Genomic DNA, 13929 nt, shown 5'->3' with positions numbered 1-13929 from the left:
TTCACCTTGAAGTTCAGCAACATTTGTAAAATAATTTTTTTGGAGGGAGGGAGGAGGATGAGACCCCTTCCTCTTCCTTATTAGCTCACCTGAGCTGAAAGCTCAAGTGAGCTTTTCTGATCACCCGTTGTCCGTCCGTCTGCCCATCCGTATGTAAACTTTTCACATTTTCAACTTCTTCTCAAGAACCACTGGGCCAATTTTAACCAAACTTGGTACAAAGTATCCTTGGGTAAAGGGGAGTGTAAATTATCAAAATAAAGGGCCATATCCCCTTACAAGGGGAGATAATCAAGAAAAGACAAAAATAGGGTGGGGTCATTAAAAAATCTTCTTCTCAAGAATCACTGGGCCAGAAAAGCTGAAACTTATGTGGAAGCATCCTGGGATAGTGTAGATTCTAAATTATTAAAATCATGACCCCCGGGGGTAGGGCGGGGCCACAATAGGGAATCCAAGTTTTACATTGAAATACATAAGAAAAATCTTTAAAAATCTTCTTCTCAAGAACCACTGGGCCAGAAAAGCTGAAACTTATATGGAAGCATCCTGGGGTAGTGTAGATTATAAATTGTTCAAATCATGACCCCCGGGGGTAGGGCGGGGCCACAGTAGGGAGTCCAAGTTTTACATAGAAATATATAGGAAAAATCTTAAAAAATCTTCTTCTCAAGAACCACTGGGCCAGAAATACTGAAACTTATATGGAAGCATCCTGGGATAGTGTAGATTCTAAATTTTTAAAATCATGACCCCCGGGGGTAGGGCGGGGCCACAATAGGGAATCCAAGTTTTACATTGAAATGCATAAGAAAAATCTTTAAAAATCTTCTTCTCAAGAACCACTGGGCCAGAAAAGCTGAAAGTTATATTGAAGCATCCTGGGGTAGTGTAGATTCTAAATTGTTTAAATCATGACCCCCAGGGGTAGGGCGGGGCGACAATAGGGAATCCAAGTTTTACATTGAAATATATAGGAAAAATCTTTAAAAATCTTCTTCTCAAGAACCACTGGGCCAGAAATACTGAAACTTATATGGAAGCATCCTGGGGGTAGAGTAGATTCTAAATTGTTCAAATCTTGACCCCCAGGGGTAGGGCGGGGCCACAATAGGGAATCCAAGTTTTACATTGAAATATATAAGAAAAATCTTTAAAAATCTTCTTTTCAAGAACCACTGGACCAATAAAGCTGAGACATATTTGGAAGCATTCTGAGGTAGTGTAGATTCTAAATTGTTAAAATCATGACCCCCAGGGGTAGGGCGGGGCCACAATAGGTATATTAAAAGGGGGGAAATCTGATAAAGAACAGCATGACCAAAGTTACTCAGGTGAGCAATGTGGCCCATGGGCCTCTTGTTTTTATATTTTCTGTTGATCTTGAAGATGTATTTTTGTTGTTATTTTTTTACTTGATTTTTTTTTTTTTTAGTTTTTATGTATTCATCCTTTTTTACAATTTGCTGTTGGTATGAAAAAGAAATCTTGCTCAACATCATGTCCATTTGTCTTTCAAACTACCAGGTAATAAATCCTAATAATATACGACTCTTTGGAATTCTTTTAATGTAAACTTTCTATACTGGGTAAAAATATGGTGATCTTGCACACAGCTTGATGCAATGTGCACATGTATGCACTTGGCATTCTTGCTATTCTCAAGTCCTAGGGAATATTTGGTTAACTACATGTGCATGCATTTCAAGAATATGCTTCCACAACCTTTCCAAAGTACTGTAAGATATACTTCCTTGTTACTGAAGAAAAAAACCAAAACACACAAAAAATAGCTTTTATTGACATCTCATACAGAAAGCAGGAAACTGTCCATCAATTATTTTATATTTTGGAGAAGAAAAGAAAAACGAATACGAAAATAATACATCAGATCTGATTTAGTAAATCTAGTTTTGATTCTAATCACATTTTCCAAAAAACTTAAAATTTATATCTTAAATAAACTGTAAAAATATGAGAAAAAAATTATATTATTCTCTTCATAATTTAAGATTTTGATATTTTGAATTAAAGAATTGATTTGGCATATGAAATTCTTAATATTCAAAATAACAAAAGAAAAAAAGAAGAAGCTATTTTTGTGACACTTTTCCATCATATTTTCTGAAAGCATTAAAAATTCTTGAATTCTGAAATTAAAAGGAAACCTCCCACATATAATCCATTTCATTTCGCTTCTGAACAAATTAAAAAAAAAAATGTTTGATTAAATGTGAACATCAATTTAAAATTTCTCAAGTCAGAAATGTTCAAATGTGAAAATTTTAATTGAAAGAAAAATAAAGAGCTTCAAATTAAGAAATCCAACACAAACATGATTGACATAAACAATGAAAGCTTGTAGAGAAGCACACATACATGATAGTAGCAACAATATGGCTAGCAGTTCAACATCTACTCAACCTAATTTGTGACAAAACTACAAATATATTTGATTATCGAATGCCATGTTCTGGTAAACATTAGCTGATCAAAAAAAGAGAATGAGTTGTCATGAGAATTTGAAAACTCCGAGACTATATTATTGGCAAGTTTGAGAAAAACTTTCTGTAACTCATCACAAGGACGAGTATATGACCATACGACTGGGTAAAGCAACAAATTTAACAGGTTTGACTTTATGATTCCTTCTGTGTTCTTCTTATTTTTTTTTGTTGAAACTTTAGGTTGAATAGAAGAAGCATTGCACAACCATACAATTATAATATAATCCTATTATTTACAAAATGCAATTGAAACATCTCCATATGAAAAAAAATATATATGGTATTTGCACAATAGCTATGGGCAATGGAATGTCTTTTAATCACTATATTTTACTAAGTTTCTATTAGAGACAAAAGAGGAATGCTATAAAAATATCTACTCAGTAGAAATTGCTAAAATTATGAATGAACAGTTATTTCCTAAGTCAGAATAACAATGAAACTGACAAAGCATTATGGGTCATTTATATTGACCTTAAATTCTAGACTTTTCTTCCTTTTACATATATCCTTTATTTACGAAGTAAGAAATGTAGGGTCTGTTTACCTAAAACAGAATGATTGAATATCCATCATAAAGATGTTCTGACAGACAGATGGACAATTAAGGCACTTTTCTTAAACAGGGCCCCTATGAACAACACAAATTGATAATTTATCAGAGTGTGTTTTGCAATGTTCATTCATATGGAATGTCACTTTATATCATTTTCTATAATTATGATAACTATAGAGAAAATGTTTGATAAACACAACACTAACATGAATTATGCTCTTCTACCCACAGGGGCCAGTAACATACTTTGCTTGATTTTACGTCATCACTATATATACCAAAAGGAATTCCTTTCTGTATAATTATATACTGATGATGTAAAATCAAGCAAAGTATGTTACTGTCCCCTGTGCTTCTACCTTTTTCAATAGAGAGCTTGCAAAAAACATCAACAATGTTCGAACAATCAAGGACATGATTTACATATGGAATTCTAGCTGCACAGAAGCTGTATGAAAAGTTCTGATCAACAGTAGCTGTGCCACTTGCTCCATTCAGAATCCACATCAATTTGTAAAATTTTGTCAAAATTTGTCAAAATTTCATGCATGTTTAAAGATATCTTAATAACTTATATTAAACTTTCATGATTACACATACAATTATGTACAAAAGATGTTGCCCACTGACCAAAAATTTACTTTATAAAACCTTCCCCCATAAGAAAATCACAAGTAAAATAATTTGAAATCTTTCAATTTGATGTAGATTTAAAAAGACAAAATATGAAATATTTCAATGACAAACATTTTTTAAGTAATTTTAGCCTAAAAAAAACACAATAATGAAAACTTCAAATATGAAAAAAAATTATATGCATATGAACTATCAATTTAATCTCCCAAAACATTGATTAAATCTTTTTAAAAAATCAGAAAGATTTTTCTTAAATATTCTGCAATATTATATTAATTATATATCTATATTTTTGAATTTGCAATAAACAATTGAACTTTGGTATCTTGAACGTAGATACACTGAATACCAAGGATGTGTTGAAATGATTTGAATGTCCCTGCTACCACTTTTTTTTAATATGTATTTTAACCACAATATCTCAAACCTTAGGATATATCTCAAAGTTTTTTTTTTTGGTTTCTTGAGTTTGAGATAATGAGATTTGACTATTGAACTTAAATATTAAAAATGAAAATGTAAACTGTAAGCACATTTTGAAGGTGTTGATAACATACCTTATTAAAATATTTCGTAAAAAAAAATATTTTCAAATTGAGATACAAGCAAAAATTTAGAGGAAGTGCACTTTATTCAAGTACACCAAACAGACCATATTCATAGAGGTCTGGAATTATTTCATATCAACTTGTTTTATCATTCAAATTAAACAGGTATAATCGTTAATATATAAAGGGCTTATTAATCTAGTTGTAGTGCTAATTGTTTTCTTGTTTTTTTCCATTTCCTTTGTTTTTATGACTTTCTAATCTTTTCTTTGTCCTGAAAAAGAAACGGGTGTACCAAAATTTGACAGTTTTTATTGTTCGTGTCATTGGTCATTTTAAGTAATATGTGTATGTGTGTGTGTGTGTGTATAGAGAGAGAGAGGGAGAGAAAAAGACATAACCCAAATCCTCATTCATGCACACAACAATATGCCAATTGATGTACTGGGCCAAGTACAGTTGCAATTTACAGACTGTAATTTGTGATACATCAAAGAGCAATTTGTATACAAATATACTTCACAATTCAACTGTGTTGGTCCACAGACATCAATTTTGTAATGTAATTCAAGTTTTGTCTAAAATTAATTCAGCATACATCAACAAAATCACATATATAATAAATTAAAAATAATAATAATAACGTTTGTATATATATTTAAAAAAAAAAAAAAATAAAAAAAAAAAAAAACTTGGTTTAATTTACATGTTTGCACTTGCAACCTACAGGGAATCTAAAATATGTGTTTAACAAAAATAGACTTCTTGGCATTTTCCAAAAAGAAAATGTTTCCATTAAAATTAAAAAAAAAAAAAAAATGTAAAATTAGTAAATCGTGTATTTCTTTCACCTCCCATCTGGGTGATGAGTCTAATTGCACAGTGACTGTTAGTAATTTCAAAAAAGTTCACTTCAATTATATCTCAATTTTGGCAAACAATGAAACATCATATTATGCAAAACCTTTCGAAAAAAAAAATCTTCAAAAACATATAAATCAACCCCCTTTCAGAATTGAATCATGGGATTGAGAATTTCAACTGTTTTCAACACATAAATTTTTACACTAAAATAAAGCTAACTTAAAATTAAAAGCATAAAAAATGATATAATATGGCTTATCAGTTCCAAAGGAACCTTGTCAAAAATGAAGTGATTTTTATGCTAACTATATTCCTCTCTGACCCACACAACATGTCACTCCATTGACAGCTTGTTCATATATTACTTTCTAAAATATATTCATGTCCAAAGTTTGGACAATTGTCGAGTTTCATATGTTAAGCTGTGAATAGAGTAATATGTTAAATGTATTTCAACAAAATCACCAGGATTTTAAGTCATACATGTACAGAAGAACAAAAACAAGTCATTAATGTTTGGAATGGTGAAGGCACATGTCTAATGAATTTCCAGGTCCAATTTGTCAAAGAGCTGGTGAACCTCCTGAATCTCCATGTTGATCTTCATCTTCCTCATGAGCTGTTTGTGCCACATGGAACAATGGCGGCATTCTGGCATGACACTGAACAGTTCCTGGATACGCTTAATGGGGTCCACTCCTTGTGCTAAAATATGCAAACACACTTTCAATTTAGGTATCAATGGAAATACAATGTACAGTCAAACCTAATTATTTCAAACTTGATTGGGCCATTAAAAAGCTTTGAGACAGATATATCAAGGTTAAAATACATGAAGGAAAAGTGGTTAATTAGTGCTTCCTTCTCATTTCAACATATAAATGGTATTTGAGATACCAAAGTTTGAGATACTGAAGTTCAACTGTAGGCTGTGTTAAATCAGAGGTTAAATTCCGCTCTTTTCTCATCATTGAATCATAGTACAAAAAACAAGATGTCCAAGGGCTTATGCTATATTCAAAAATGGAGTAAAGGAATGGCTGACTTTCCTAACAAAAGCTGAAAATTTTTTTTTGCCTGATGGTCCAAAGAAACTTCACTGTTCACTTATGATAGATATATCACTTTAATAACTGGTTTTCCTGTGACTGAAAACTGTGTCATTTGGTGTTCCAGGGACAGTTTTCCCTATACAGTTCAATATGGTAGAGAACACTTCCCATACTTATTCATTTGTATTTATTCTATTTATTTCTATTCTTATTCATATGTATTTACTGTAGTACTGAACATTAATGCAAAAAAAGTGGATACTTTGTTGAACAATTAGAATTTACAGTACCTAATATGTTGAGAAGGACATTTATGTCATAAGCCATGGTTAGGTTCATATGCAATCGCAAAGCCTCAACAGTGTTTTTGAAACAATATACAGTAAAACTCTCTTTTAACAAAGTGCTAGCGACTAAAAATTTGATTAAAAATTATAACTAAAACTAACAAGAGGCTCATGGGCCACATCACTCACCTGAGCAATTTGGCTAGGAAAAAGCAGAAATCAGTATTGAAAAGCTTAAATATAAATGTGGTTCCCACATTTCTTCTATTGAGGCCTTGCCCTACTTCTAGGGACATGATTGGAACACATTTCAAACTACTCTATCTGAGGATGCTTCTGAATTAATGAAATTGGATTTGATGTTCTTGAGAAGAAAATTTTTATTGATATATCCCTTAAATTCTTAATTATAACTTTGATATCCCCTGCTGTGGCCCCACCCAACCCCCAGGGGTCATGATTTGAACAAACCTGAAGGATGCTTCCATAATACATGTATGACTAATCATAACTTTGCTGTTCTTGAGAAGAAGATTTTTTGAGACTTTTTCTATATAATTCCTATGTAAAACTTTGATCCCCAATTGTGGCCCATCCCTACCCCTGGGGGTCATGATTTGAACAAACCTAAATCTACAATACCTGAGGATGCTTCCATATTAATATGACATAACAAAACTCTGCTAGTCTTGAGAGGAAGAATTTTCATGATTTTTCCCTATATATTCCTTTGTAAAACTTTGATCCCCCATTGTGGCCCTACCCTACCCATGGGGGTCATGATTTGAACAAACTTGAATCTACTCTTCCATATAAATATGACTAAACATGGCTTTGGTGTTCTTGAGAAGATTTTCAAAGATTTTTCCTGTCTTCTTACAAAAAACTTTGATCCCCAATTGTGGACCCATTCTACCCCAGGGGTCATGATTTGAAAAAAAAAATTTGAATTTACTCTATGTAAAAAAGGTCTCACATAAGTTAAAACTTTTTTGGCCCAGTGGTTCTTGAGAAGAAGATTTTTAAAAGATATATTGTACCACCAAATTTTCTCTATTTCTTAATTGTCTCCCCTTGGAACAGGAAGTTCCCTTCACTTGAACAAATTTGAATTTTATTTACCCAAGGATACTCTGTGCCAAGTTTGGTTGAAATTGACCTAGTGGTTCTGGAGAAGAAGATGAAAATGTGAAAAGTTTATGACAATGACGACGATGACAGACAACGGACTTTCAATTAGAAAAGCTCACTTGAGCCTTTGGCTCAGGGGAGCGAAAAATTATAATCATAATGCGTTACATCTCTACAGTATTTCAAATGGTTTAGGAAAACAAGGAATGAAAATCACTTTGCTGTAAGCCTGAATTCTTTAGAAGTATGTTCACTATAACCATGTTGTACAGTACTACCTCCTCAAAGAGTTACTGTTTCTGTCCCTGTGGCTTATATAATTACACAGACAGTATACTTACCAAGCAACTGTGCCTGGAAAATGTGAATCATATTTTGCCTCAGTGACTCCAGAGTGGCTGGATCTCTTAAGTTTAACAAATCTAGAAAAAAAAAAATTACAACATTCTACAATGCAGCAATGGATGCATTAAAAGAATGGTAAGAATTTTAGCCTAAATGAATGTCTTGATTACATGTTCTATGTAGGAAGAAAGGACTGTAAACACTAAATGACAAATTTGCTCCAGTAATTTATCACTTTTACTCCTTTACAAAGTGGATATCCGTCATATGATACTGTTTTCATATCACAATTGTGATGTATGTGAAAGTTATGAAGTCAAATAAAGTGGATTCATATATAAAAAACAGTGTAAAACATGCGATAACTATGTGCAAAACAGTGATAAAAAGAATCTCCCATGATTTGTGCTTGGATACGATTCCAAGAGAAAACTTCCAGATATCTGAGGATTCGAGATATCAAGGGTAAAATACTTAAAGAATAAGGGGTTGGGACTTCCAAATCACTTTGACATATCTATGTTATTCGAGATATCAGTATTCAAGATACCAAAGTTCAACTGTAAATTATATTAAAGTAACTGGTGTTTAGCTTCCACAACTTAGTTGCAGAACTCTAGCTCTCTGGGACAGAAAATTCAGCCAGACATACTAGAGTAGAGAACAGATAGAGAACTAGGAGCTAAAATATATTAAAAGAAATAAACTTAGATAATTCTACGTTAAAGAATTGGTGTACGGCATGTTCCTTAGATAATAGTGGGTTTTGTATGTTGGGGGTGCCACATTCCTTATATCTTAAACCTACACAAAAACTTTTATAAAAACACTTAAAGGAAAGTAAATTATTTTTCTTACATAAAACTTTATCTAAAAGCTGTTGAGTTACCTGTGCTCAAGAACAAGATAATGGAGAGAAATGTTTCTTCCATCAGAGTCATGTTCAGTTGGCTTAGCTGTTCTCCGCACTGGAGCAGACGCAGCTTGAAGAAGTACATCGGGTTGTTTGGAGAGAGCGTCCAGTTCCAGAAATATTTGAATCTTTTGGACTCTTTATCATAATAATTGTTGGCAGCCACAATGAGGCCAATATGGAAGCAGTTCAACATACAGAGCTCAGCAGCATCCTCAGTATTGATGTTCTCAAATCCTACACAAAAAAAAAATGACACCATCTTAACTCAGCTTCCACATGCATTTTAAATACTTGTTTACGCATGTGAGTTAAGGTTAGGTATAGGCGTTTCTATGCAAATGAGGTAATAAAATGCATAAAAGGTATATTTTTTACTCAGAGAAAGTTTTGATTTATTTTCTTATACATACTTAGTACCCATGAGATATTATAACCATGTACACATTATGACATCATATTATGATGTCATTGTTCTTATCTACTGGAGGGAATAAAACACATCAACAAAACAGTTTCGGCGCAAGGGATTATCCTATTTAATTTTACATAAAAATTGTTCATGTATAATGCTAAGGAGAATATTCTATAGATTAATAAAACTGCTGGACAAATCTTAGTCATTTTCTCATTTGATCAGAATTTTAGGAAACTTATACCAAACTGTACATTTTTACCTTGTTTCAACTTAAATCTTTACAAAAAGTAATTAAACAACTGAGCTGTTGATATATGTGCATCAATACCATCAATTCTTGAAATATTTTACTTCTAAATATACCTTGGTTCAGTCACATAAAATAGAGCATGCCCTTGTGCCGAAGTTTTTTTGTTGATGCCCATTGTAATCTTGTGTAGTAAAGAACAATGACATCATAATATGATGTCATAATGAGTACTGGCTATATCATGTTGTGGGTACCAAGTAAGTATTAGACATTAAGTTTAAACTTACTCTATATAATAGGTATAGTCCTTAGGCACATTAAATTAGTGTATTTGCATAGAAATGCCTATACCTAGCCTTAACTCACTTGTGTAATTAACAGAACTCAACACTGCATCAAATTAAAGAGTTCTCAGAGAAAAATACAAGAGGCCATTATTTGTATACCTGGAACAGTTCTAATGAAGTTCATGAAGGAGACGATATTTCTGATCACTCTTCTCTGCACATGATTCCAGTGACTTTCTTCTTTTCCAAAAGCAGGCCACTGACTCTGAAATTAATATCAGGTATATTACTTTCCATTAAATTGATCATTGACTCGTAAAAAACTTTCCAGTCACACTGGAATTGTTTATAATTCTTACCTTCAGTATGTCATCATATGAATGCTTTTTGCTTTCATCACAGGAAGCCACAAATTTGGAGTACCCTGCCACAATGTGGTTGGTAAAGGCTATCATGTCTTCTGATGGTGGACCTTGAGCTGACAGTCTTAGTGGCTCGTTCCAATATGCTTGAGATTTCATCATGCTGTAGTTCTCACACTGAAAGTCTTTCTCATTTTCAGCATAAAACCCATTATTTGCCATGCTTCCATAGTGTAGCCCCATAGGACTGCAGGCTTTACGCTTCTGGCCACAGCTGTTTGTGTAAAAGGCTTCGTTTGAGTCATCACTGTTGTCATGGTAACTGTGAGGAGAGGATTCTGGGCTTGAGCAATACTCAGGTCCAGTTCCTCTGTAGTTCTGCAATGTCTTCAAAATGAGATGTCTATCGAAATCAGTTCTAGAAAAAAACCCACTAGCAGATTCTTCTGGGTAGTTCTGTACATTATCATCACAATTCATAAACATTTGATTGATTTTCATCTGAGCTTTCATGTCAGCATAGGGAAGTTCTTTGCTGTGGTTATCTCCCATCATGCCTCCTGCTGGAGGCCCCTGAGCATATGTGTTTTGGGGGTAGGGCATCATAGGGCTGAACCTATTGTTGGACGGAGAAGAGGGATAGCCAGGACTGGCCACCGGGGGTGAGTTAGCATGGTAGTGGTTGGCTTCGGATGGAGAGTTCTGGTATTGGCATGGAGAGTATGGAGATGATTGCTGTTGATACTGAGGAGAGGGAGGCATGCAAGGAGGGGAGTGGGGTCCATAGGAGTGTTCAGGGGATGTCTGGCCACTGTAGTGGTGTGGGGATCCATTCCCATACTGATAGGTTGGACTTGGATAGCTGACAGTGTTAGAACAGCTGGAATGGGCTGGTGAAGTATCCACATTCAACTGACCATACCCATCATTCTGAAGCATTTGGTTGTTAAAATCATTTATCTGTTGTTTAAACTGCTTTGGTGAAGGGATGGGAAAGTTGGGCACAGAAGACTGGGTATTCATCATGCACGCCTGATGTTGCATCCCACTCTCTGAAGAGAAATTCTGATTGGGCACTTGTTCTGGAATGCCCTGCATGCAACTTTTCTTTGGCCCCATTGGATTCTGCTCTTGAGAGAGGTATGCCAAAATATCATCCATGTCATCCTCTTCATATACTACATTATTGCTTTGAATAGCAGAATTTTGGACAGGCATGGTGTTGCTAACAGACATGGCAGCGGTCTGGGAAGTTGTTACACTGGATACCATTTGCTGTTGAGCAACAGAGTGGGCAATTTCCTGATGCCAGTTAATGTTGGGGGTCCTCTGATTCTGAGACCAGTGCATGTCATGTTGAGCTGAAGTTGACCAGCTCTCTGTGTAAGGGATGGAGAATGACTGAGCTGGGCTGCTGTATGTTGCCTTTGGCAAGTTTACCTCTGCAGTGGAGTTGTTAAGAGATGTAGCGGATAGGTTTGTAAGGTCACAGTTGGAAGGTTCAGCCTTGACCTTGGAGAGATCGAACATGTTGTCGTTGACCTGGTGTCTGGAGGGAGAGGATCCTGGTGAGAAGTTGAGGGTGGGGGATGGAATAGGGGAAATGGAGGGAGATTCTGTAGCATCTGCAACATTTGCAGAATTGTTAGTTTCTGTGGTTTCTGCTTTCTTGGGACGACCCATCTTTATAGCTAAAATAAAACGAACAGAAGTACTTAATGAATTAAAACATAAACTTTAAAAACAGTTTATAAAAATGAGATCAAACTTTCATTATGCACATAAATTCTGGTTCAGGCAAATCAATACAATATCTTATAAACTATTGCCCTGTTCACACAGAGAGTTTAATTTGAATTAAATGTAAGTAACTTCATCCGCGTTCACACTGAGAATTTAATGCGAATTAGTTTAATTCAAATTAGTTCACTGTGCATTAAATTACTTTGCATTAGCTCTGTGTGAACGCTAAGCGAAGCTAATTCGAATTAAATTTCGACGCATGCGTAAGGGCAGAATTAAGTCACAGGCCACATGTCGAAGGTCAAATATAGGTACTTGTGCTATTTTTGCGTGGAAAACAAAGGAAAATTATGTTAATCACTAAAATGTGTACAGACACTATGACATTATATGTCAAATGTATATCAACTCTGCACAACATGACGTGATTTGAAAATGACGTCATAATAGCCTCACCGTAGGCCTTGTAGAAATAAAATTACACTTCGCATAAATTAACTTCGCATTAGTTGTCATGTGAATGCAATTTAATTCGCATTAGTTTAATCCGCATCATTTTACTTCACATTAATTTACTGCGAATTAAACTCTCCGTGTGAACAGGGCATATGTCAAAGCATCAAAATGGTTTGATCTTAACTCTAAAATCAATAAAGTCACGTACATGGAATCTTACACTGGATTACTTTTTTAAAAGAGATACACTGAAATGAATCTGGAAAAACAAAAGTCTACTGCCCTACCTTCTCTGGACATGCCAACACTGATGCATTTTTGGTAACGGCAGTATCGGCAATTGTTGCGATTTCGTGGGTTGATTGTACATTTCTTCTCACTTTTGCACAGGTAACTTTGGTTTTCCACTAACCCACGGCGAAAAAATTTCTGCAAATTTATCAATAGAATTGATTTTGAAAATGAACCCTTAATACTGTAATACACAATGTTGTAAAAACAATGATTAATTCTGAAACATATTTACCACTTTTAGGTAAAATTTTATAATGAATACATTCTACTAAATTTAAAAATGTCAACTTATTTCTTCAAAATTATAGAAATGCTTACCATCAAAAAATAAAAATTTGTAGCAATTAATTTACCGTATATACTCGCCTATAAGTCGGTTTTTTGGGAGTTAAACTTTGATCCAAAACTCTTTATCCGAATTATATACGAGTTACAAGAAGACTGATATTTTAGTGGGTCAATCCCTCTAATTTAAGCTTAAAAATACAACCGACTTATAGGCGGACCGACTTATAGGCGAGTATATATGGTAGTACAATTGCAGCAGCAGATGATCATTAAACTGAAACTGTTTTTTAGGCTTTTATGAAAATTTCACTTTGATTAGAATATTTGTTACATGAATACAGTCAAAATGATCTGGGTAGTTTTCTTAAGGGGTGAGATAAAAGGTTCAATGGCTGATGAAAATCTAAATACAAAAATTTAGAGGGAGGCAGTAAAAAAAAAAAAAAAAAAAAAACACCTAAGTTTCTGTTGTCAGACATTGAAATTAAACAGAAACTGCATACTGTACATGGGACTTCATGCAATTCATATTTGAAATGCTTCTTCTTCTTATGCTTTCAAAGTAATAGATTACTAGTACAGCTTCATTATTGCATTTTGATCAACATTCATTTCATTTTGATTAAAGGGGGGAGGGGGGTCTTGATAAAAACTATAGTCTGTATGTGAATTTAATTTTTTTGGCAGACACTGAACTTTTGATCTTACCCCTTACTATACAAGCAAACTCCAGTGGGTATTGCTTTCTTTAGAGCACTATAAGTATTAACAGGATCATTACCTTACACCCTTCACATGTATTCACTCCAAAATGAATTCCATTGGCTATGTCCCCGCATACTTTACACAAAACTTGGCCATCTGCTGGCTGGACTGTTTCAGGTTTTTCTACAAATATAGAAGTTTTATTTCCACTGTCTGACATCAAAATTCAATCACCAACTTCTACCATTGTATACAATGTATTACTAGACAACAATATCGAATCTTAT

General features: G+C 34.0%; 1 protein-coding gene across 2 annotated transcripts in view; it reads right to left on the bottom strand.

Annotated features, from left to right (window-relative positions):
• Positions 1-4921: 4921 nt before the first annotated feature.
• LOC133172341 (uncharacterized) overlaps positions 4922-13929 on the bottom strand; it is a 32391-nt gene continuing 23383 nt past the window's right edge. For both annotated transcript variants that reach the window (XM_061307209.1, XM_061307217.1), the window contains 7 exons: positions 13719-13825; positions 12643-12784; positions 10154-11847; positions 9954-10059; positions 8816-9076; positions 7923-8003; positions 4922-5816 (listed from right to left, as the gene is read on the bottom strand). In XM_061307209.1, coding sequence (XP_061163193.1) covers positions 5650-5816; positions 7923-8003; positions 8816-9076; positions 9954-10059; positions 10154-11847; positions 12643-12784; positions 13719-13825 — 2558 coding nt within the window. In that variant the 3' untranslated portion in view covers positions 4922-5649. The remainder of the gene's footprint in view (positions 5817-7922; positions 8004-8815; positions 9077-9953; positions 10060-10153; positions 11848-12642; positions 12785-13718; positions 13826-13929) is intronic.

Source organism: Saccostrea echinata, unplaced genomic scaffold (genome assembly GCF_033153115.1).
Source record: "Saccostrea echinata isolate AGI-Se365-2 ecotype Australia unplaced genomic scaffold, CSIRO_AGI_Sech_v1 ptg000002l, whole genome shotgun sequence".
NCBI lineage: Eukaryota > Metazoa > Mollusca > Bivalvia > Ostreida > Ostreidae > Saccostrea > Saccostrea echinata.
The sequence above is the reverse complement of the archived record's forward strand: the minus strand, read 5'-3'. Positions and strand labels throughout refer to the sequence as shown.